General features: G+C 38.5%; 1 protein-coding gene across 1 annotated transcript in view; it reads right to left on the reverse strand.

Moving 5' to 3' along the window:
* Nucleotides 1-6905: 6905 nt before the first annotated feature.
* sh3kbp1 (SH3-domain kinase binding protein 1) overlaps nucleotides 6906-24914 on the reverse strand; it is a 108991-nt gene continuing 90982 nt past the window's right edge. Inside the window, exons 8-19 of the mRNA XM_061713115.1 lie at nucleotides 22017-22086; nucleotides 18749-18843; nucleotides 17364-17459; nucleotides 17215-17266; nucleotides 17047-17118; nucleotides 13985-14120; nucleotides 13812-13882; nucleotides 13602-13708; nucleotides 10188-10325; nucleotides 8902-9110; nucleotides 8750-8813; nucleotides 6906-7806 (exon numbers count right to left, since the gene is read on the reverse strand). Coding sequence (XP_061569099.1) covers nucleotides 7768-7806; nucleotides 8750-8813; nucleotides 8902-9110; nucleotides 10188-10325; nucleotides 13602-13708; nucleotides 13812-13882; nucleotides 13985-14120; nucleotides 17047-17118; nucleotides 17215-17266; nucleotides 17364-17459; nucleotides 18749-18843; nucleotides 22017-22086 — 1149 coding nt within the window. The 3' untranslated portion in view covers nucleotides 6906-7767. The remainder of the gene's footprint in view (nucleotides 7807-8749; nucleotides 8814-8901; nucleotides 9111-10187; nucleotides 10326-13601; nucleotides 13709-13811; nucleotides 13883-13984; nucleotides 14121-17046; nucleotides 17119-17214; nucleotides 17267-17363; nucleotides 17460-18748; nucleotides 18844-22016; nucleotides 22087-24914) is intronic.

Below are 24914 nucleotides of genomic sequence, written 5' to 3' on the forward strand. Positions count from 1 at the left end.
TCTCCACGCACTGCGCGCTGCGTCGCTGCGTCGCTGCGCTTTGGCTCACCGGGGAGCAGCGCAGCTGAGTTTGTGCTCCAGCATCTCCGCCTCATTAACTCACATCAACTCCCGATTATCTCGCACCAAGACGTCCAGACTGGATCCGACCAGATTGGATGAGGAGGGAGGGAGGAAGCACCCGAAAAACGCATCCAGAAGCAGGGGCGAAAATCCGGTTTCATAGTTGGGGGGGACTACGACGGAGTATTAGGGCCAAACTAAGACAAAAAAAATTTGGAAATTACGAGAATAAAGTCATAATATAATGAGAATAAAGTCGTAATGTTGTGAGAATAAAGTCGTAATAGAATAAAGTCGTAATATTATGAGAATAAAGTCGTAATATTACGGGAATAAAGTTGTAAAATTACGAGAATAAAGTCGTAACATTACGAGAATAAAGTCGTAATGTTGCGAGAATAAAGTCGTAATGTTGCGAGAATAAAGTCGTAATAGAATAAAGTCGTAATATTATGAGAATAAAGTCGTAATATTATGGGAATAAAGTCGTAAAATTACGAGAATAAAGTCGTAACATTACGAGAATAAAGTCGTAATGTTGCGAGAATAAACTCGTAATAGAATAAAGTCGTAATATTATGAGAATAAAGTCGTAATAGTATGAGAATAAAGTCGTAATATTACGAGAATAAAGTCGTAAAATTCCGAGAATAAAGTCGTAAAATTCCGAGAATAAAGTTGTGACATTACGAGAATAAAGTCGTAATGAATAAAGTGGTAATTTATGAGAATAAAGTAATAATATTATGAAAATAAAGTGGTAATTTATGAGAACTCTAACAGGAAGAGCAGTCTTCTCCCTGTGTTAAAATGAAGAATATTGAGCATCTTGTGAAGTTATATTTATATATTTATAATATATTACAACTTTATTCTCGTAATATTACGACTTTATTCTCGTAATATTATGACTTTATTCTCATAATTTTACGACTTTATTCTCATTATATTATGACTTTATTCTCGTAATTTCCTTTTTTTGTTTTTTTGTTTGGCCCTAATACTCCGTCGTAGGGGACAATAAACAGTAACATTTTAGAGAATAAATCCAGGGGGGGACAAGGAATAAAAGTTTTAGCCTTCCTTTAATACAGCATTTTGTCATTTTCAACTCTATCTCGCAAACAGGCAGAAGACCTTTCTTAGAGTAATACAAAACAATGGTATTAGGTGGTAGGTGGCAATAATACAGCACATCTGACATAATACACTGCAAAAACCCAAAATCTTAACAAGAATATTTGTCTAATTTCTAGTTAAAATGTCTCATTTTTAGTTAAGAAAAATCTCATTACACTTAAAACAAGACTCATCACTGGAAAAAAACAACAATTTTCACCTGTTTCAAGTAGATTTTCACTTAAAATAAGTAGAAAAATCTGCCAGTGGAACAAGATTTTTTTGCTTATAAAATAAATCTTGTCGCACTGGCAGATTTTTCTAATTATTTCAAGTGAAAATTTACTTGAAACAGGTGAAAATTGTCAAATAACAAGTTATTTTCCTGGTGATGAGTCTTGTTTTAAGTGTAATGAGATTTTACTGTTTATTATTATTTTCGATTTCGGTTTCGGCCACAAATTTTCATTTTGGTGCATCACTCCTAAATACTACTGCATTGTTCCAAAATTATTAATTCTGTCTCAAATTATTCTAGGGGGGGACAGCTTTACTAATGGGGGGGACTTGTCCCCCCCCGTCCCCCCCGGGAATTTCGCCCCTGTCCAGAAGTGAAATCTGGATTCTTAAGGCTGATTTATGGTTCCACGTAAAATCGACGCAGAACCTTCGCCGTACCCTATGGCGTAGGGCCTGCGTTGCTGTAACGCGGAACCATAAATCAGCGCTTTGCGTCGCTTGGTTTGAAGTTTCCAAGTGGGAGCTCTACTCGCTCGCAAACAAAGTCCTGTCCAAGTCTGAAATGTTATCGCCGTGTCACCAGTTGTCTAAATATAAAACAGTGTCCATTCTGTGCCCCTTCATGCACCCAAGGCGCACAGCAGCTTCAGAGGGAGACTTTATATTCACATACTTCATAAAACAAGTGCAAGTGAATTGTTCTGTAACATGGGCACTTATTTTCATCAGAGGTGGAAAAAGTACAACAATATTGTACTTAAGTAAAAGTACAGATTTTCTGCTTGAAAATTACTCAAGTAAAAGTAAAAAGTACCCATTAAGAACATTACTTAAGTAAAAGTATAAAAGTACCTCAAATCAAATATAATAAAGTACCAAAAGTACATGGTACAAAATGTACTTAAGTACAAAAGTACAAAGTACAAAATTATTTTCAAAAGGATTGGAAAGAAATGAAGTCCCAACATTGTCATGCTGTCGAAAGTGGCTTTATTCCAAGAATTTGCTTACAACTCTATATAATGGTGATATTATTCTGACCCCTTTAGCGTTTGTCTCCATTTTTCATGCACTCTTGAGAAAACTTGATGTACAGATTTATGAGTCGTTTGGATGAGTCTCAAAACTCTTTTATCAAACTGCTGGCTAAGCCCTGCCTCAGTGCAACAAGATATCAGTCTCTGGAGACACTGGTATGAGTGTCTCTTGTAGCTGTTGTTTTTATGTATTTATGTTCTCTTAGTGTTTTTATGTGACTGTATGTTTTTTAATGGACCTTGAAGTCTGCACAATTAAGTTGTTGATGATGATGATGATGATGATGAAAACACGCTTAATTTATTCCCAAATCTCAGAGGTGTCAAAAGTATTCACATTCATTACTCAGGTAGAAGTATAGATACTAGAGTTTAAAAATACTCCTGTAGAAGTTGAAGTATCAACTCAAGTTTTTTACTCAAGTAAAAGTATAAAAGTACTGGTTTCAAAACTACTTAAGTATAAAAGTAAAAGTAATGTAAGGGGGAAAAAAGCCATTAAGGACAAAAGCCATTGAAAATGAATGCATCTTCGTATAATGCAAATATATTAAAGAACCATATATGTGTACTATTGAGCATTAACATGTGTTTCAGAGAGCAGGAGATATGATGACTAGTTGCCTATAAGTATTGTAATGGTGCAAAAAGTCAAACTTCAGAGGCATGTTATCATTTATCCTAACCTTTATTGGAATGTACATCCAAGTTTAGTTGCAGGAATCTGAGGGAACGGATGTAAGAACAAAACTGGACAAGAACATCTGAAACAACCACAACCAAATTCACTCTATCCGGATGGAGCAATTTAACTGGATAGTTTTTATTTAAAAGCTGAAATTAAATAGAGTAACGAGGCTGTTTTTAAAATGTAAGGAGTAAAAAGTACAGATAATTGCGTGAAAATGTAAGGAGTAAAAGTAAAAAGTCGTCTGAAAAATAATTACTCCAGTGAAGTATAGATAACCAAAATTTCTACTTAAGTAAGGTAACGAAGTATTTGTACTTTGTTACTTGACACCTCTGCCAAATCTACAGAATTACTGTTTAATTTCTCAGTTTGGACACAGATATCACAGATAAATGCATGTGATGGGCGGAAGGACAACTGGTCTCATTACTACTTGTTGATACGGACAGGTGGGAGCCAAACAGCCTGGCACAGACAAGGGGCTACAGACCCACGTGTTCCCCACATGGAAATTAATAGGTGCCCACTGGCTCAGGAGCACCATGATGGTCGTTAAAACATTATGATTAATTACGTGTTATATATACTAGACTCTGGCATCTAAGTACTTAAGAGGCTGGACTGGCCTGAATCCAGATGTTGGCTACTATCCAGTTCATTTCTGAATTTAGCATTAAACAGAGAAGCCTGACATTTGCTGATATCATTTTAATTCTGATAAAAAGCTGCATTAACAAACTGACATTGCGTTTCAGAAACGTTTCCAGGAATCCTGCTGTAGTTTTTGTGTCTGCAAAGATTACTTCTCCTTTTGTTCATGAGGGCCTTGAAGTAACTTCTCTACAGTTAGTCATAGTTATCGACACTAAAAGTAATAAGAAAGGTTAAAATCTCCCTTCATTTACAGGATGTAATGTGTAACATTAATACACATTACACTAATACTCAGGTATACCACAATTTATAATTGTAAAATTCTTGCTATTAATTTGTGAAACCTTTAACTATGTCAAGTTTTTTCTTTTCTTTCATATTTAATAACGAGGGTCCAATTGGAAAAAGTAGTATTGTTTTTTTACTTCTTCCTACTCCTTTTTCAAGCATAACACATTTGCTATTATATTTATTAATTCTTGTCTATGTTTACGATTGTAAATTGATTATTTAGTGATTATTATTATTATGTTATTCATTTATTGTTCTGCTGTTTTATTTTTTTTGTGCTTATGTTCGAAATAAAATGTATTAAGGCGACTTTTTCGCATGAGATTTTTATGTAGATCAAGAAAGACTAGTCTTTGTATAAACTACTTAATTTTTAGTATGTACAAAATTAATTTGCAAGTAAAGTCAACTTTTTTTGTTGTATTTTTGTCAGTTTTTCTTTTTTTCTCTTTTTCCCAATTTTTTTCTTTTTTTTCTTCCTTTTTCCTTTTTTTCCCTTTTTTTCTTTTTAAAGTCAACTTAATTTTGATAAATAAAGTAAACTTAACACAATTAAGTTGACTGTACTTGCAAAATGTATTATTCACATACATAAAATTAAGTCATTTATACAAAGACTAGTCTTTGTATAAACTACTTAATTTTTAGTATGTACAAAATTAATTTACAAGTAAAGTCAACTTAACTTTTTTGTTCTTTCTATTTTTTTCATTTTTTTCTTCTTTTTTCTTTTTTCTCTTTTTTCCTCCTTTTTTTCTTCCTTTTTTCTCTTTTTTTCTTCTTTTTTTCTTTTTAAAGTCAACTTTTGACGTTTTGATGTTCGAAATAAAATATAGGTCAAAAAAACACTTTACAAAGTGAGAGTCAACACAAAAGATGCACGCGTACAGTACATAATATGATCTTTATTACACAGAAATATAAAAGTATATATATTTATCACTATCCTGGAGAGAGGACCAAGTCAAGAAAATAACTTGTAGCTTCAGTTGTAGCCGTTTTCTCTTTGTCTTAAGAAAGAAAGAAAGAAAGAAAGAAAGAAAGAAAGAAAGAAAGAAAGAAAGAAAGAAAGAAAGAAAGAAAGAAAGAAAGAAAGAAAGAAAGAAAGAAAGAAAGAAAGAAAGAAAGAAAGAAAGAAAGAAAGAAAGAAAGAAAACGATTTGGAGTCAAACAGGAAGGCCACAGTGACGGGTTGCCAAATATTCTGTGCACATATGAGGAAAGAAGGCCAACAGCCGCACACACAGACACATGCACACGGTTCATGTTATCCTTGAGGACTTGTCAACGACTACGTCACAACGACTTTTATCTTAAAAGTTTTCCTTCATCTGCAGCGAAAACGTGAGGTGGATGGGGTTTGGGTTTTATGGGGTGTCATGCCATGAGAAATAGTTCTGTCTTTGTTTAATGTGTTTGTGTTTTAAGCCAGACCCACACACTACAAAGATGTTATTTTCCCTGTGACATAAAGACTGGAAACAGGGAAATATCAACCTGACTAACAGAAAACCAAAGAGGGGGTAACGGTAGTTGAGGAAACCTTTAGTTAAAACCTTCTGCTCATCTTTTCCTCAAACTTCGTCCTTCTCGGCTTGTGAAAGTTACTCAATTCTGCAGCTAACGCAAACGCCGGAGTTCCTGTAATCATTTCCCCTTTTCTTTCGGTGGACAGAGGCACTTGATTTCCCCGCTGACCTTTCGCTGTGAGACGTTTGCTGCTTTCACATGCAACATAAGGCAAATGAGATTGAAGAGGGGCCGAGCAAAGTGGATGAGAATGCATAAATCCAACCCCGTCGTCGTCTCAGGATCTTCCTCCACCAGTACCTGGCGTATTCATGTCCACTGATCGCCTACTCTGTATTGGGAACTCAGATTTTAATGATCAGGACCAGAACCTCTTCCAGGAAACATCTTATCTTGTAATTACGACTTGCAATCTCACAAAAAAAATATGTGTAACGATGACTGTGTATTCTGGAGCCCGTTATTTGTTCGAGGTCAACGGGCTCCATCTGTGCTACTGTAACCTCCAAAGCTTAATATGTGTTTTATCTTAATAAAATAGATTATGTACCTGATTATTTATTGGTGAGGAGCTGTAACGTACGGAGATCTTGTAATAATTAAACCTCTAACTCCATTTTTATCCAGTCTTGATGCTAAGTGAAGCTATCAAAGCTCCTACCCCGTTAAACAGCAGTTACTGAGTCCGCTACGTAGCATCCGGATGTGCTTACGAGTTTATCCCCTTCAGACATTTGACATGACCGGAGATTAAAAGCACCATGAAGCAAAAGTAAATAAAGCACAAGTCTGGGGGGGAAAGACGGTTGATTTAAAAGCTTCTGTTTCTGATTCTTCTGCAGCGTGTCTTGGCAACATCAAGCACTGCTACAGATTTGACAAAAGCTTTGTCCTAAACCCAAATCCTCATCTTAAAAGGAAAATATTGTGCTTTTGGTGGTTCTCTACCGTTTTATAAACTGTAACTTTGACAAGCACCTCATAATAAAACAAACATAACCGATGTGATAAATGCTCCCTGCAAGTCTACCTTGTCTGATTTGTAGTATTTGTTGCTGAGGTTGTGCAGTGGGTTGTCTGTGTCCTGCACTTGCTTAGGCCGGGTTCTTTCAGTCTTATAAAATCAATCCGAGCCACATCGTACAACGTGGATCTGCTTAATCTTTGCTAAGACGTCAGCAGCGGTGTGTACAGCCTGTACCACGATGCCCCCTTGTGTCACAGGTGCATCAGGATGTAGGTTGCACAATGCAGCATGTGCAGTGGTAAACCAATAAAAAGTGAAAATGAACCACTTAATAGTTGCTTTTATGTGTTTAAAAAAAGAATACCTGGAGTGAAATGTTTTCAAGTCACGATTCAGCAGAGGAAACCAACTTTGGAAGTCAGTTTTGCAAAGGGATGTATGGTAAACGGGACGTTTCCAGTTTATGGTAGGAGTAAAAGGCTGTTAGAGTCTCTCAAGGACTGATTATGGAGGGTAAATTTATCTCATTATCATCATTTTTATTCAGATTCTAGATCCTTTCCCAGAAAACAGGTTCAGTTCCCAAGAAAACCCCAACAATGGAGACGCTGTTGTTTTCTTTTAATAATGTCCCCACTTTGACCGTTTCCACCTATAGTCCTGACATGGTAGGAAAACAAACATTCATACACACACACACACACACCGATAAAAGGTGAAGGCCGCAGAGTGGACGCAGAACAGCACAGAGGTCATCTCAACCGACCGGGCTACAGAGGTTTTCCTTCGCTCTCACAACCGTAAAGTACCAGCGAGGTGGCCACGACGGCGGCGGCGGCGGCTCTGTATCCTTGTTCTGTTACCATCAACAACGCGCAGCGACGAGCCGCGGTCAGTCAGTACCAGTGGCACAGCAAGCTCCAACAAGATAGCAGTAAACTGAACAGAGAAGCTTCTTTAGAAGAGAAATGAAAAAGTAAAGACGGGATAAGGCGGCATCGAGGGCGGGGGAAGGGGGTCGGGGTGGCGAAATCCACGGTGCTAAACTGTCGCTGATCGTGTTGATCATTTGGCACAAACATTGTTTTGGCAGAAGTGTCAAAATCAACAGTGACAACGTTTTCAAATGGCGGCCTCAGACGTCATTAGAGCGGCTGATGAAGATGCTTTCGTCCTCATTTGGACAGGCTCTTCTTTATGTGCTCAACTTCTACCTGTAAAACCAAAGTAAAGGTTATTTTTACCGATATTTTCAACAAGGTTACTCAGATATCTGTTTAGTATTTGTGTATTTAATCAGGGACGTCAATTGGGTATGGCAAGGTATGGCAGCCACCACACCTTGGCTTCAAGGGAAAATGTAAATGTTTGTTTTCTAAATACATTTATGGAATTACTCTGTGTCTATTTGTATTGATTATTCTATTACTTAATACATATAGAATAACTACAAATGCAAATCAGAACAACATGATCGATTTCACTAGTTATTTTACACTGCAAAAACTCTCCAAACACAAAAACAATCCTAACAAGAATATTTGTCTTATTTCTAGTTAAAATGTCTCATTTTAGTAAAAAAAATCTCATTACACTTAAAACAAGACTCATCACTGGAAAGAACAACCATTTTCACCTGTTTCAAGTAGATCTTCACTTAAAATAAGTGGAAAAATCTGCCAGTGGAACAAGATTTATTTTGCTTGTAATGAGAAGATAAATCTTGTCCCACTGGCAGATTTTTCTACTTATTTCAAGTGAAAATTTACTTGAAACAGGTGAAAATGGTCAAATAACAAGTTATTTTTCTGGCGATGACTCTTGTTTTAAGTGTAATGAGATTTTTTGACTAAAAATTAGACATTTTAACTAGAAATAAGACCAATATTCCTGGTAAGATTTTGAGTTTTTGCAGTGAGCGAGACCGTATTTGAAAAAGTTCCAATTTTCTTGACCACACAGATCAGCTACATAGCAGACTTCTGTGATGAGTATTTGCTGGACGTGTTGATTGATACTCTAGTTCTGTGACTCGTAACCTTGCCATACCTTAGCTTCCACTGAATTGACGCCACTGTATTTAATATATGCATTGATAGTAATATTGAACTATGTTGAAAAGAGCTTTTAAGTGGATATTCAACCTCGTGGTCTCACCTGTAAACTAATTCGCATCTTCTTCTCCTCATCAAGCGCGTTGGCCAGCTGCTTCATCTCTTGCCTGGAATTAACAAACAGGAAGAGTTAGTGCTCGGGCGTAGCCATGACAACCAACTAACACGCAGCGGCTACGACAGTCCACGTCTCACCGGTGCTGGCTCTTTAGCAGGTCTATGGAGGCCCTCAAGTCTCTCAGCTGGTTCCTGAGTTCCTCCAGAGACAGAGGGGTTTGTGGGGAGTGCCGGAGCTCGGGGGACGGGCTCAGACCCGAAGACGAAGACGGGGACACGGGTCGATGGCTGGAGTTCGGCGGGGTCAGGACTGAGGGCTTGGGCAGCGGTGCTTTGATATCAGATACCTGATAGAAACAGATCATATCTGTAAGTTCATTCCTATAGTTTCTCTGTACAGTTACTCAAAGCTAGACTTCTACTGATTTGATGTAAAAATTAAAAATTAAAACTAGACTGCAACCCAGAAGTGTCACCTAAATACAGTAGTCGGTATCTGAAGTGGATCAAAACATTTCAGCAAAGTTGTCCTGAGACAAGAACAGATATTGTTCAAAATTCTTGTATAACATATAATTGTGTGACATGTAACGCCTTTAAATGTCCTAACTACCAAAGTGCCTTGCTCAGCTGAACCACTTTTTCTTTTGTTTTATGCTTTTCTTTTAGAAGTTCTGTGAAATGAAGAAATGGTAAAAACAGAACATTAGGACGGGTAGGACTAGAAAAGTTTTTTGAAACTTCATCCTACACCCTTTCAAACAGGAAATATTTATCTATATATAGATTTGTCTCTTTAATTTGCTTTGTTTTGCTTATGTATTCTGATTATTTTTTCGTTTTTGTTTTAACCTGTTTGAATAAATAATTAAACGAAAAAAACTACACCAAAAAATTTTGCAGAACACTGAAAAAGTACACAAATGTACCATCTAAGGTTTCCCAGAGTTGTAAAAATGAACCGTTTAACTTGGCTCTTTAACATACAGGACTGTCTCAGAAAATTTGAATATTGTGATAAAGTTCGTTATTTTCTGTAATGGAATTAAAAAAAAATAAAAAATGTCATACATTCTGGATTCATTACAAATCAACTGAAATATTGCAAGCCTTTTATTATTTTAATATTGCTGATTATGGCTTACAGTTTAAGATTAAGATTCCCAGAATATTCAAATTTTCTGAGATAGGATATTTGAGTTTTCTTAAGCTGTAAGCATGATCAGCAATATTAAAATAATAAAAGGCTTGCAATATTTCAGTTGATTTGTAATGAATCCAGAATGTATGACATTTTTGTTTTTTGTAATTGCATTACAGAAAATCACAATATAGTAATTTTCTGAGACAGTCCTGTATAACGGTAGTGTGGTGCCATCTGCTGACGAGAATGAACGATGCGAGGAAATGTAAAGTGGTCGTACACTGACGGTGGGAACTCCTTTCCTCTGGGAAATCTCCACAGGTCTGTGTGGCACGGAGTTGTGCTCATCTTTGCCTCTTTCCTTCTCCTTCCTGTCCTCCGCTGATGGGAAGTCCACTTCTGTGCCAGACAGAGAGGACTGCAGGAGGGGAGGGGGAAAAAAAGCTTTGTTAAGTGCTGGGGAATATCAAATGGGGGTGTACTGTTGCTGTAATTTACATTTATGTCTGTCATCAAGCCCAGAAATAGTTATCTTAATGTAAATACTGAAAACAAATGTCTGTAAGAGTAAAGGAAACCAAGCGAAGTGTTAATCAAAGTGCTGATTTAGAGGTAGACCTGTAAAGTCACTCAGTGCAGCAATTCCACCTCTGACCACACGGGGTCAGTGTTCCTTCAACCCATCAAGCACAGTTACATGTTTGATAAAAGCTTCATCCTTAATCAAAATCCACACCTGAAACATTCTCCATTTGTGGTTTCCAGCAATTTTATGACTTATACCACTCATATACACAATTTTTAACCAGATGTCCTTAACAAGGGGAATTGATGTGACAGTTTTAACATGACAAAAGAAAAAGAAGAAGTGAAATTAGCCAGCTATGGTTTCACCCCTCAAGTTTGGCTATGCAAAGGAGAATGAGCTTTTCATAAGGGGTTCTTAAACAAAAAGAGCTTTAACAGTCTGAGTCGTGGGTGTAATTCCCCGTTTTGGACTACTGTTGAATTCAGGTCTGTATTTCACCTTAAATCTGCTTATCTTGTCCTCTTAGGTAACATTATTTTCAGCACAGCCTTACCTGTGTTAATTGACAGTTATTTTATTCATTTTGACGAACTATATTTACATATTAGACCTTAAACCAAAAGCTTAAAAACAGAGAAGGAAAAACAGATTTATTTTAACTGTGAAAACGACAAACATGTTGATATCTTGAGCAAAACATTATCTTCAAATTTAGCAAAGTTATATACACTTTATACATTAAAATGGAGGCAATCTCTCACATGTTTTTTGGATTTCAGGTTAAAAAATCGGGTGTTAAAATAAAATTGCCACACAAACTATTTGAGCCACTAGACAAATACTTCCTGTCCAACACAAGACAGAAGTTCAAATCACAGTCCTGACACCTCCAGATGTCTTTCCTCCTTTTATCCGCCTGGTGGCGGCGTCTCAAAACTCGCTATCGCTGTCTCTTTTACTCCCATATCATTTTCTGATTGCTTGATGTGGCACATTTTTCCACCAGTAGGAGAGGGGTATTGTGCTAATTTTATTTTTGGTTGCCAGCACGAGAACAGCCGATTCTATCTTTCTTCCTGCACCAAACTTAATGCCAATATGAAGGGAAAAAAGAAGAAAAGAAGAAAAAATGCTGTGTATTATTAATCATAACTCTGGTTTTATCCAACCTAACAACATGATTGATAAACTGGCACGTAGTTTGAAGTCTGCACTTTTGACAGAAGTTAAAACAGAGACTTGGAGAGGCCGTGTTTCGTTTTCACATCCTTGTAAATGAATCATGTGATTTGTTTGCGCCATCGGCTCCAGAGGGTTAAAGCCATGTAGCAGTTCTGAAGGTTCATGTATTATCAGTAAACATCAGTAATTAGTGATACAACAAGACGCGTCCCCACTTGTCAACGGACCTGTATGCCCCCATGTGGTCAGACGTGGCATTACTACATGCAGCATTTTCCTGGGGTAGTTCCTGGAGACGGAGTTTAGTGAACTACTTTCATGATGTGTCAATCATTTCCTGAATTATAGATTTAAACTCAAAGAGTAGTAAAAAAAATCTGCAAAAGTTACCTACCAATAAAAATAATTTGGAAAGACAAATAATCCAAAACTGGAAAAATGAAGGTGGAAACTGAAGCACTGAGGCAGGTAAAGTAGGTGTTCCTTCAGTTGGAGGGTTGCTGGTTCAATCCCCACCTTCCCTCTTCTCAAGTTGAATTAGGGAACACTCACAAAAGCTGAGAACTATTACTTTATATTTCATAAGCTATTTAATATCTGTTTCTAAAAAAGAAAAAAAAGATAATAATTTGTAAGGACTGAAGTTTATTTGTGTGTTTTTATTTCAGCCCTCAGAGCGGCTGTTTGGTTTCTCCAGACCAGGGGTCGGCAACCTAAAATGTTGAAAGAGCCGTATTGGACCAAAAACACATAAAACAAATGTGTCTGGAGCCGCAAAAAATGAAAAGTCTTGTATAAGCCTTAGAATGAAGGCAACACATGCTGCATATTAGTTATAACTGGGGGAATTATTATGCACTTTGAGAAAAAAGTCGAAATGTCAAGAAAAAAGTCGAAATGTCAAGATTAATGTTGAGGTACAATCTTGAGAAAAAAGTCGAAATGTCCAGAAAAAAGTCGAAATGTTGAGAAAAAAGTCGAAATGTCAAGATTAATGTTGAGGTACAATCTTGAGAAAAAAGCCGAAATGTCCAGAAAAAAGTCGAAATGTCGAGAAAAAAGTCGAAATGTCGAGAAAAAAGTTGAAATGTCGAGGAGAAAAAGTCCAGATTTCGAGAAAAAAGTCGAAATGTTGAGAAAAAAGTCGAAATGTCGAGAAAAAAATCTAAATTTCAAGAAAAAAGTCGAAATGTCGAGAAAAAAGTCAAAATTTCGAGAAAAAAAAAGTCAAAATGTCGAGAAAAAAGTTGAAATGTCAAGAATAATATTGAGGTACAATCTTGAGAAAAAAGTCGAAATGTTGAGAAAAAAGTCGAAATGTTGAGGAAAAAAAGTCCAGATTTCGAGAAAAAAGTCGAAATGTCGAGGAAAAAAAGTCCTGATTTTCGAGAAAAAAGTCGAAATGTTGAGAAAAAAGTCGAAATGTCAAGATTAATGTTGAGGTACAATCTTGAGAAAAAAGTCGAAATGTCGAGAAAAAAGTCGAAATGTCGAGAAAAAAGTCGAAATGTCAAGATTAATGTTGAGGTACAATCTTGAGAAAAAAGTCGAAATGTCGAGAAAAAAGTCGAAATGTCGAGAAAAAAGTCGAAATGTCAAGATTAATGTTGAGGTACAATCTTGAGAAAAAAGTCGAAATGTCGAGAAAAAGTCGAAATGTTGAGAAAAAAGTCAAAATTTCGAGAAAAAAGTTGAAATGTCGAGATTAATGTTGAAGTACAATCTCAAGAAAAAAGTCGAAATGTTGAGAAAAAAGTCAAAATTTCGAAAAAAAAAGTCAAAATGTCGAGAAAAAAGTAAAAACATCGAGATTAAAAAGGAAAGGAAAAAGGAAGAAAAAAAGAGAAAAAAGGTCAAACATTTTTGAAAAAGCTCCAGGAGCCACTAGGGCGGCTCTGGAGCCGCGGGTTGCCGACCCCTGCTCCAGACTGTTTTGTCACATGTTTTAGGGAGTTTTGTGTGGGATCGTGTGGAAACACTCACCGGTGTGATGAGTTGTGAGCGCGGCCGGCGGTCTGTGACTCTCGGCCGCATCGCCGTCGGGTGACTCAGCTTCTCTGTCGACGTGACGACCGCATCCAGGTCCAAGTCTGCAAAACATACACACAAACAAGCAAACGCATCAAGCTTTCATATCCTTGCAGACGGGAGAGAGAGAGCTCTGACTCTCAGCGACCGGTCAGTCAGACTCACCGGGGTTCTGAGACCTGTCAGAGGAAGAGTCTGGTGTCGTAGCCCCGCCTTCAGACTTGGGGCTCTCACTCCTGAGCAGGTAAACCATACAACAGCGTTAGAGGCGGTACCCCCGAGGATGTACGGACGTTTTCAGGCAGCGTGAGTGTGTGTGTGTGTGTGTGTGTACTGACGCTAGCGGGGGTGGTCTCTCAGGACGCCGCGGGGGGTGGGAGGAAGAGGAGGAGCTTGACTTAGGGGGAAGGGGTTTCTTGGGGAGGAGAGTTGGGAGGGAGGGCTTTGGGATCTCTCCAACCTTGACCTCTTCACCTACACAAACATATACAAATTCATAGCGCCAAAAGAAAACTTGAACCCCCCCAAGAACCGCTTTAACAGATGAGTCACATGCATCGTTAGAAGAGAAGCAGCTGCAGCAGCAACACTGAGCTAAAGTTGACCTTGGAGGAGGAATAAAGACATAGCAGATTTAAAGAATGAAGAGGAAAGGTCGAACGCCATTAGAGGAAAAGTCAAAATCACAGTGGAAGCAGTTTTTATCTTTGTATTATTTATAACCGCTTCCTAAGAAACACAAGCCTAGCAATGAAATGTGTCATAGTTCCTCATACAGTTGGTCTGCTTTTAATAAAACTGTCTAATATATTCCTATAAAAATCTGAAACCTGTTTTAAATTCCAAGACACTGAGTCAGCTCTAACCGGATTAAACTTGTTTAGGATCAAAATACATATTATCCCCTTAATTCAAAAGTTCCCACTGTTTCCTGAGGTGTTGAAATTCCTCCAACGTGGTTTAGTTAGAATACCACGGATATACAAAATGAAAATCAATATGTTTTGAGATCTCTGATAATAGGAGCTGATCTTTTAGGGGGTGGGGCCAGTTGAGTAGACTCCACCCCTCAACTAGTACCCACAACACCTGGTACCCACAACACCTGGTACCCACAACACCTGGTACTCATAACACCTGGTGCCCACAACACCTGGTACTCATAACACCTGGTACTCATAACACCTGGTACTCATAACACCTGGTACTCACAACACCTGGTACTCATAACACCTGGTACTCATAACACCTGGTACCCACAACACCTGGTACTCATAACACCTGGTACCCACAACATCTGGTACTCACAACACCTGGTACCCACAACACCTGGTACTCCCAACACCTGGTACTCATAACACCTGGTACTCACAACCAGAGCCATCTGGGAGATTTGCGAGGCCCTGTGCGAAATGGTCGGGGGGGGGCCCTGGCAAAATTTTTGGGTTTTTCGGGTCGGATCGGGTGTTTATATGCGCAATTTTAACTTTCCAATTAGCAAAATACTGGATACCTTCCCCTGCCTCATCATCATCTCTTGCCCCGACGCGGGGCCCCACGGCTGCTTGAGACCCGGTCGGATCGGTGATTTTTGTAACAAATTTATCAAACGTGCCTTTCAGAGAGGCATTAAACTCTTCCATTTTCTTTCATTTTTTTCTTTTTTCATCCCCTGATGGAAATTTCCTGAATCTGTCTCGTTCTCTCGACATTGTGTGACAGTTTGTTCCAACTCCACCCGTCTGGATCAGAGCACCTTGTGTCTGCGCTTGGTCTGATCAGTTGTGTTGAACAACAGACACGCGCATCATTGCACATATATTTATTGATATGCACAGACTAGTACACATTTAGGTCTGTAATGGAACGTGACTGTTGATATTTATAAGGGAAAAAAAAAAAAACGAAAAAAAAAAATTAAATTGAAAAAAAAAAAAAAAAAAAAAAAAAAAAAAACAGCCCATGGCGCGAGGCCCCGTGCGGTCACACGGTTCGCACATCCCTTGCGGCGGCCCTGCTCACAACACCTGCTACCCACAACATCTGGTACCCACAACATCTGGTTCTCAACACCTGCTAGTCATAACACCTGGTACCCAAAATACCTGGTATTCACAACACCTGGTACTCACAACACCTGGTACTCACAACACCTGGTACTCACAACACCTGGTACTCAAAACCTGCTAGTCACAACACCTGGTACCCAAAATACCTGGTACTCACACACCTGGTACTCCTAACACCTGGTACCGACAACACCTACTAACCAACAACAAACTTCCATCTTTGCCAGGATTAAATGCAGCTCAGGGATTTATGAACTGGAGTCAGATCCTAAATGAACTTCCATCCCCAGCTGTTGCTCAATCGAAGCTTCAGATCGGGTTTTAGTTTCCAAACAGGGAATAATTTCCAACATAAATAGAAGTCAGTTGCTACATTTTCACTGAAACAAAAAAAAAATCTTCAAAAGTAGGTTTTCCTCTCAAGATGTAAACATTCGCTCACTGGAAGAACCATTTCAAAGATTTTAGTATCAACTGCACACGCCCTGTGGGTTTTATCTCAACCACAGAAGTATTTCTTTGTATAGTCTTTGTGAAGCGTAACACGGTCCAGGTGCAGGGTCGGCCTAAATACTATCTTTCAAACAAGTCAGATTTTACCTTTTTATGGTGGGAAGGCCAACAAATTAGATACAATTACTCAGTCTTAAAGTGCACTCTTCAGACAAGCAGTCTCAAAATTTTTGTTATTCCAAAATACTTTATTTATCCCTAATGAGAAATGAAATCCACATCTTACATATTGTGTCATCCATTTGATTTAATCCCTTTACACCTGATTTACTCATGAATCTCTTTGGGTTTTTTTTTTTTAGCATTTTCTTAAACTTGTGGTCCTGAATTTAAGCTTCATCTTCCAGGAAACATTCTCTACTTTTTCCTTTGTGCATATTTGTTTATTCTCCTTAAGGAAATAAAAGTGCATCCTTTTATTTCAGGTTACAAAACATAGTTAGAAAGAAAAGCTTTGCTACTTAAAGCTGTTCTATAAAGTCAGGCGGTGCCCGTCTCCGTCAAGGTTTAGACCGCAGTGCCCATAACTTCCTGCTGCATGCAGACAGATGTTGACATGCTTTCAAGGTTGGCGCTTTGTTGCTCTGCACACAAAGGAGGAGGAAATATGCTACGTCTGATATTTCTGCTTCTTGCGCTCCAACAGCTGTGACAGAAAATTAATCTCTGCCTTTGTGCTGTGAAGCAGCACCTCAGATTTGGAGCCGGATTCCTGTTGTTTTTACTGATCTAATCTCGTGAGGCTGAAAAAAGCGCTAGAAAGACGTGAGAAGAAGTGGAAGCAGGCCCAGGAAAGCCAAAGCGGGCTGGATTTTTACCTCGATCCTGGTCTCTTTGGGGTAGATGTTCGGGCCGCTCAGGAGGAACCTTCTTAACTTCAGGTTTTTTTTCTACAGATTAAAGTTCACAGGTTTCTTGTGTTGGATTGTCAGTGTCTCCCCTAGTGTCTCTAACACCACAAACATTACAGAGAAGTGAGCTGTTACCTGTGGTGTGTTTGGCCGAGGGAGCGCTGGGAGGAGGCGGCTTCTTCGGTCTCTGGAGTCAGAAGAAAAAACAAAAAAACAATTGGTCCACTGGTTTCAAACATCAGCCAGAAGCAGTGTCTCCATGTGCACCAAGAGGACACAATTACCTCTTTTTCAACTTCTAACAGCTTGACGAAGTTGTCTGGGAAGACGCCTTGCCTTCCTCCGATCTCCCCCATCCACCAGCCTGCATCGGCGCATTCCTGGAAGACACCGTTTCCATGTTAGATGAGATTCAGTTCAGTTCAGCTTCATTTATAAAGCACCAAAAGACAACACAAGTCATCTCAAGGCACCTTATATTCTAAATTAGTCAAATTAATATCAAGTCAATAACATGAATTAATTGCTTTTCTAAAGCCCGGGACACACCAACCCGACGTCGCCCACTTTCGGCCGACTGCTGTGTCGCCTCGCGTCGCCTGTGTCGGGCTGTGTCGGGCTCACTAGACACACCGCAAATACGACACCAGACGGCGAACTAACACGTACGTTCTGCGCATGCGTGAGAGGTAATTTCCCTCCATACCAGCAGGCAGCGGTAGTCTGTATTCAGGGGCTCAAAGAGGAGGACATCGCTGTTTTTTTTTTCAAAGTTTTATTGAGAAAACACAAGTGTAATACAAAACAGCAGCGACCAGACGGCACAACCACCTGCAGCTCTGTGGAGAATTACCGCTGGCTGAAATAAATCATTTAGGAAGATAAATGTTGGTTTAATAGATGAAATCTAACAGTTGTAGCTACGCCTGTTAAGAAATTTGCTCCGATAATTTCGGGATTTTCTGCCTGCCTGCCGGCTCGGGAGCTGATTTATGGTTCCGCGTTAAATCGACGCAGAGTCTATGGCGTAGGGTACGGCGTACGGCGCGCGTCGCCGCGTAACCTACGCTGTAGGCTCTGCGTTGGTGTAACGCAGAACCATAAATCAGCCTTTATTCTGGCGAGGTTTGAAAAAGACTTTGCAACAACGGGAAAGTGAGTGATTATGTACATTCACTGAGTGAATATTATGAAAGTAAAATATATATTTCTCGCTAGAAATGTAATCAAAACGCATTTTTATGCAGAAACTAACTCAAAATATTGATTTTATTCACTAAAAAATAAGAAATGTCTGCTATGTTTTTTTTTTATTCAGTCCGCAAATGAGGACGAAAAGCATTCTGGGAAATTCTGGGAACAGCCAATCAGAGAGTGAGCTGTTGACCGATGTCCCGACGCCGATTCGACATGTCGAATCGGCTGAAAAGGTCCCGACGAGCGGCCGACCTGTGGCGACGTGCGGGAAACACCGGGGAAACTAGGCCGACAGACGCGCACCGACGCTCATCGACGGCGCGACGGCCGAAAATCGGCTTGGTGTGTCAGGGCCATAAGGAACCCAGCAGGTTGCACCACGACACCCTCCTGTTTTGAGCACCAGGCGACTGTGGAGAGAAACAACTTCCCTGAACGCCTCCAAACACGAAGCACACAGACGGCCTCTCACCTTGGTGATGATATTGATGATGTCGCCCTCTTTCAGCGCCAGCTCGTCTTCATTTTGTGCTTCGTAAGGGAAGAGAACTTTACACTGCTCCCGCCCTGTCAAGACAGTCAAACCCAAGACACGCTCATGAACAAAACAACAGCATTTTTATTAGTAAAACCATCTGAATGTGTCAAAAAAACTACGCTTTTACAACATTCTGAGTCTGAATCCCAGCAAAGCCTTTACACCTTGCTGACGCATGTGCTTGCGTTGTAGCAGCGGCGATCCCTTCGTCAAAAGTTGGGGAATTTTTTACTTTTCGTCAGGAAAGTCATCCCATTCATGAGGGTGCAACTGTTTGGCAGCATGCAGCCTACTCGTGCAGCAAAAAGGACGAATTTTGACTATTTGTTTGCGGTATGATGAGGGCGCGGCACAAACACCCATGGTTGAGCGTTGAGCGTGCTCAATGTTGCTGTCCTTTCACCTTAACGGTGATATGTGAAGCGTTCTTCAAATGAATTGTGGGTTTGGATGGCGGTGTAGTTTTAAACTTTTCGTGCTGAGTGTTGGCCAATCAAATTGCAGTTAAACCAGGGGTCGGCAACCCAAAATGTTGAAAGAGCCATATTGGACCAAAAACACAAAAAACAACTATGCCTGGAGCCGCGAAAAATGAAAAGTCTTGTATAAGCCTTAGAATGAAGGCAAATGGCGAAAGTCGAAATGTCGAAAAAAAAAGTTGAAATGTCGAGAAAAAAGTCGAAATGTGGAGAAAAAAGTCGAAATGTGGAGAAAAAAGTCGAAAAGTCGAGATTAATGTTGAAGTACATTCGAGAAAATAGTCGAAATGTCGAGATTAAAAAGGAAAGGAAAAAGGAAGAAAAAAGAAAAAAAGGAAAAAAAGAAGAAAAAAAAGAAAAAAGAGAAGAAAAGGAAAAAAAAAGAAAAGGAAAAAAGAATATAAAAAGAGGAAAAAAAGAAAAAAAGGTCAAACATTTTTTTAAAAGCTCCAGGAGCCACTAGGGCGGCGCTAAAGAGCCGCATGCGGCTCTAGAGCCGCGGGTAGCTGATCCCTGAGCTAAACGGTTCATTTTAGCCGATGAAATCTAAGATGAGAGAGAGACTGTCGCTGCGACGCTGCTGTGTGAAGTCCCGCTCTGCTGGGACTGCATCAGGGAGGAAATTAAACAAATAATACAAATCAGAGTGATGCACAAAAAAAAGAAAATCAGCAAAACTTTCTGAGGGAAATCAATCAGTGACGCAACAAGTTTTGGGGAAAAAAAACAGGAAACAGGAAACTTGAATAAAAAAAATAAAAAGAAACTGCTAATGACTCACACAAGGAACTCATTAACATTGAGGCAGTTATCAACTATAAAACTGTAAAGAACTCTAAAAGAACTCCATAAATCAGTCACAAGTAACTAATGGAGGGGAATCAGCATGAGACGGGTTTTGCTGCTGACCCGTCGCATCTACAGGGGTCACAACTTTTCCTCCTTAGGTGATTACTGGCAAACTGTTCTGGATGTCGATACTAGTCTCATGCCACACGTCCATTTCTCTGACTGGTTGAACATCTATGCAGTCGTGTCCAGTACTCGAGTTGTAAAAAGAAATCAGGGGGGATGGTGGATTTTATCATATGGGGACAGATAATTTGTGCTGATTACAAATAATATAATATATTACAAATAATAGCAGTGACCAAAACACCTGCAGAAATACTGCAGGAATGACATAGCAGCAGTTAAATGCAGCCTTCTGTAAGCTTTAAATATCCACTGGGCTTACATCAAATACATCAAAACACAACAATAAAATACACTTTTCTGAACTTATCAATATGACTCTGTCCTTCACAGGATAAGTAAAATGGATCACTGCAAAAACTCAAAATCTTAACAAAAATATTTGTCTTATTTCTAGTTAAAATGTCTCATTTTAGTAAAAAAAATCTCATTGCACTTAAAACAAGACTCATCACTGGAAAAAACAATTTTCACCTGTTTCAAGTAGATTTTCACTTAAAATAAGTAGAAAAATCTGCCGGTGGAACAAGATTTTTTTGCTTGTCATGAGAAGATAAATCTTGTCCCACTGGCAGATTTTTCTACTTATTTCAAGTGAAAATGTACTTAAAACAGGAGAAAATTGTCAAATAAGTTATTTTTCTGGTGTTGTTTTTCTGGTGATGACTCTAAATGTTGAAATAGCAGTAAAACCACATTCATTGATGAAATGACATAAGGGATGAAAAGGCAGATGGCAGTTTTACAGGGGGAGGATTTGGACCGTTTTTATTTGAGCAACATTTCAACATATATTTCAACTCCAGTACTGGTCGTGTCCGAAAGCAGGTTATCCTGCATCCGTTGCTACTTCCCCGGGAAATCTGAGTCAAACTAAGGCTTTGTGTCGTGGAGGAAGAAAACATTTCATATTTAATTCAACATCAGGAAATTGTGTCATCTTCTAAAAGTGTTGTAATATTTCTCCTTTAAAGTCCTCTTTTATATAATCCACCTATTAAGACCTAATACAGCTATCCATGAGCTCCACAGCAGGTCTCCATCAGCGGCTCTTTAATGGGATAACTCATAATAGAACAAACTTTTAGTTTAAAAACAAGAAAAGAAACAGCAGGACGACACGAGTGATGCTTGTGGGGCATCATGGCGCGTACAATAATAAAACTGTCATAAACATTTAAAACATGGAAGTCATCATCCATGTGAATGACTATACAACCGCATCAAATAAAATAGTACAAAACTTTCTGACCCAAAATGATACTTGGATAAATGAGAGCCTGAACAGCCTGAACCCAACAAAAGCTTTTTACAACATCTTATAAAAAATGAAGAAAGAGTGAGAGAAAGGCCAGGGAAACATTTAACACAAATGGTATAATAAAGAATGAACTAAAAAGAATAAATGTTTCACAACAATATTTCTAAACTGATTCTGTATCTAGGTTTGTATTCAGAAAAAGAAAATGTTTTTTTTTGTGATAAAATCCCTCTCTCTTGTTTTATAACTGGGTGCCAGAGCTTTTCACAAACACGCCTGTTATGCCTGAACAAGGAAGCATTTTCATAACAAAAAGAAACAATGCGTGCATGAGAATTAAAGGAAACCTGCAGGGAACAAAGGAAATGATAAAGAAACCGGCTTTTCGTTAATAAGATCCAAGTTGGTTTTATGTTTTTTTTTGGCTGGAATTACGTTAAGTTGTGTTAGTTTACAGATAAGCGACAACAGACGTGAATCCTCTCACCTTTGGCTTTGCCGTCGGGTTCTGTCTTCATGCTTTCAGCTGCAACCGTCGCTGCTTTCCCGTCGTTCACCTGCGTGACGGAGAGAAAACCGTCAGCCTCTCTCACACTTACTGTACGCCACATGCACTTTCAGAGGACTGGGTTTCCTGTGTTTACAGTTACAGCAGCTTTTCAGCAGAATATCACGATGTAATGACCTGGTTAGATTCAGGAGGAGGAGGTGAGGGAGCGCTGGTGACGGCCAGTTGGAGCAGAAAGTGACCTGATTACACTCTGTCTTCTATGATCGTATGTATATCTGTGTGCCTGACGTTCACCATGCAGTCTGTCCTGATAGAGACGGATGTTTCATCTTTCTATCATCACTGTATCTCTTTTATCCTTCGGCCTGCGAGTGCTAAACTTAAATGCTTATATCTATGTTTTTGTAAGTAGGAACAGAACAAGAAGGAATGATTGTCAAGAGATTTGATTAATGGGATTTGATTACAGCAGACGTGACATGATGAGGCGAGCGATCTTTTATCGTTCTGCCCCGTCTTACAATCATCAATCACAGCTCGACTCGGGGAGTTTTATATCCGAGTTTAGGTATCCTCATATTATACTCATATTTAAACCCTCATTAAGTTATTTTTTATGCATCTAAATAATGTGACAACATGGTCATATGTTAGAGCTCGTACCACCTCAATCAATCAATCAATCAATTACTTTATTTGTCCCAAAGGGGGCGATTAGTTTCGCGACAGGAGAAGCACACGATGGTAAATATACATAAAATATACATAATAAGTTACACATCATAGTAGAGAATAAACCCGCATGCGGCTCTTTAGCGCCACCCTTGTGGCTCCTGGAGCTTTTTCATAAATGTTTGACCTTTTTTTTTCCTTTTTTTCTTCTTTATTCCCATTTTTTCTCTTTTTTTTCCTTTTTTCTCCATTTTTTCTTCTTTTTTTCTCCTTTTTATTCTTTTTTCCTTTTTTTCTTCCTTTTTCCTTTCCTTTTTAATATCGACATTTCAAATTTTTTCTCGAAATTTTGACATTTTTCTCAACATTTCAACTTTTTTCTCAACATTTCAACTTTTTTCTCGAAATTTTGACATTTTCCTTGACATTTCGACTTTTTTCTCAACATTTCGACTTTTTTCTCGACATTTCGACTTTTTTCTCAAGATTGTACTTCAACATTAACCTTGACATTTCAACTTTTTTCTCAAAATTTTGACTTTTTTCTCGACATCTTGACTTTTTTTCTCGAAGTGCATAATGAAAAAAATTTATTCCAAGGCTTATACAAGACTTTTCATTTTTTGCGGCTCCAGGCATGTTAGATTTTTGGGTTTTTGGTCCAATATGGCTCTTTCAACATTTTGGGTTGCCGACCCCTGGTATAGACCTAAGCTTGAGAGGGAAGGCTTTTTCACCCACTACCTTTTCCTTCCGGCATTTAAAAGAACAATAGCGGAGGAACAAAGGAGTGTTTGTATCTGTTAGTCTTTGCAAAAGGGAGTCTAAGCAGTAACTGATGTAGAAACTGAAACTGTTTATTAAGGGATGTGAGAATCAGACAACATGGAGTTCTTGATCAGCTGTTTGTTATAAAGTTCTTGTAAAGTTTGTTGAGCCGACCCAATGATTTTACTGCTTAGACCAGGGGTCGGCAACCCAAAATGTTGAAAGAGCCATATTGGACCAAAAACACAAAAAACAAATGTCTGGAGCCGCAAAAAATGAAAAGTCTTGTATAAGCCTTAGAATGAAGGCAACACATGCAGCATGTTTCTATATTAGTTATAACTGGGGGAAGATTTTTTTTTTCATTATGCACTTCGAGAAAAAAGTCGAAATGTCGAGAAAAAAGTCGAAATGTCAAGAAAAAAGTCAAAATTTCGATAAAAAAATTGAAATGTCAAGATTAATGTTGAAATACAATCTTGAGAAAAAAGTCGAAATTTCGAGAAAAAAGTCAAAACTTCGAGAAAAAAGTCTAAATGTCGAGAAAAAAGTCGAAATGTCAAGAAAAAAGTCAAAATTTCGATAAAAAAATTGAAATGTCAAGATTAATGTTGAAATACAATCTTGAGAAAAAAGTCGAAATTTCGAGAAAAAAGTCAAAACTTCGAGAAAAAAGTCTAAATGTCGAGAAAAAAGTCGAAATGTCAAGAAAAAAGTCGAAATGTCAAGAAAAAAGTCAAAATTTCGTCAAAAAAATTGAAATGTCAAGATTAATGTTGAAGTACAAGCTTGAGAAAAAAGTCTAAATGTCGAGAAAAAAGTTGAAATGTAGAGAAAATTTGAAATGTCGAGATTAAGAAAGGAAAAAAGAAAAAAGGAAAAAGAAAAAAAAAGAAAAAAAGGAAGGAAAAAAGAAAAAAGGTCAAACATTTTTGAAAAAGCTCCAGGAGCCACTAGGACGGCGCTAAAGAGCCGCATGCGGCTCTGGAGCCGCGGGTTGCCGACCCCCGGCTTAGACTGACAACCTTATTGAGCAAATTTCTGTCTTTGACCTTCAAGGATTGAAACCAACAAATGAAAGAAAAAGTGATAACAGACTCGATGAAAGAACGATAAAACATAGTCATCAGGGAAGAATCCACCTGGAATTTAGAATGTTTTCGGAGACAGAAAAGGCGCTGCTGGCTTTTCTTATATATTGAGTCTGAATTTTTTCCAAATGACAGTTTGTTGTCAATAATAGTGCCTAAATATTTATAAGACTAAACAATTTCAACTTCTTCACCCTCAATCACTTTACTTACAGGAGAGGGCTGCACGCGTCTGAAATCCATACACATATCCTTTATCTTTAAGATATTCAAAGATAAAAAAGATTCCTAACACCATTTTAAAAAGTATTTAAACACAGGACCATGTGAAGTCTCAGTACCT

This window comes from Cololabis saira, chromosome 22 (genome assembly GCF_033807715.1).
Source record: "Cololabis saira isolate AMF1-May2022 chromosome 22, fColSai1.1, whole genome shotgun sequence".
In the NCBI taxonomy this organism is placed as follows: domain Eukaryota; kingdom Metazoa; phylum Chordata; class Actinopteri; order Beloniformes; family Belonidae; genus Cololabis; species Cololabis saira.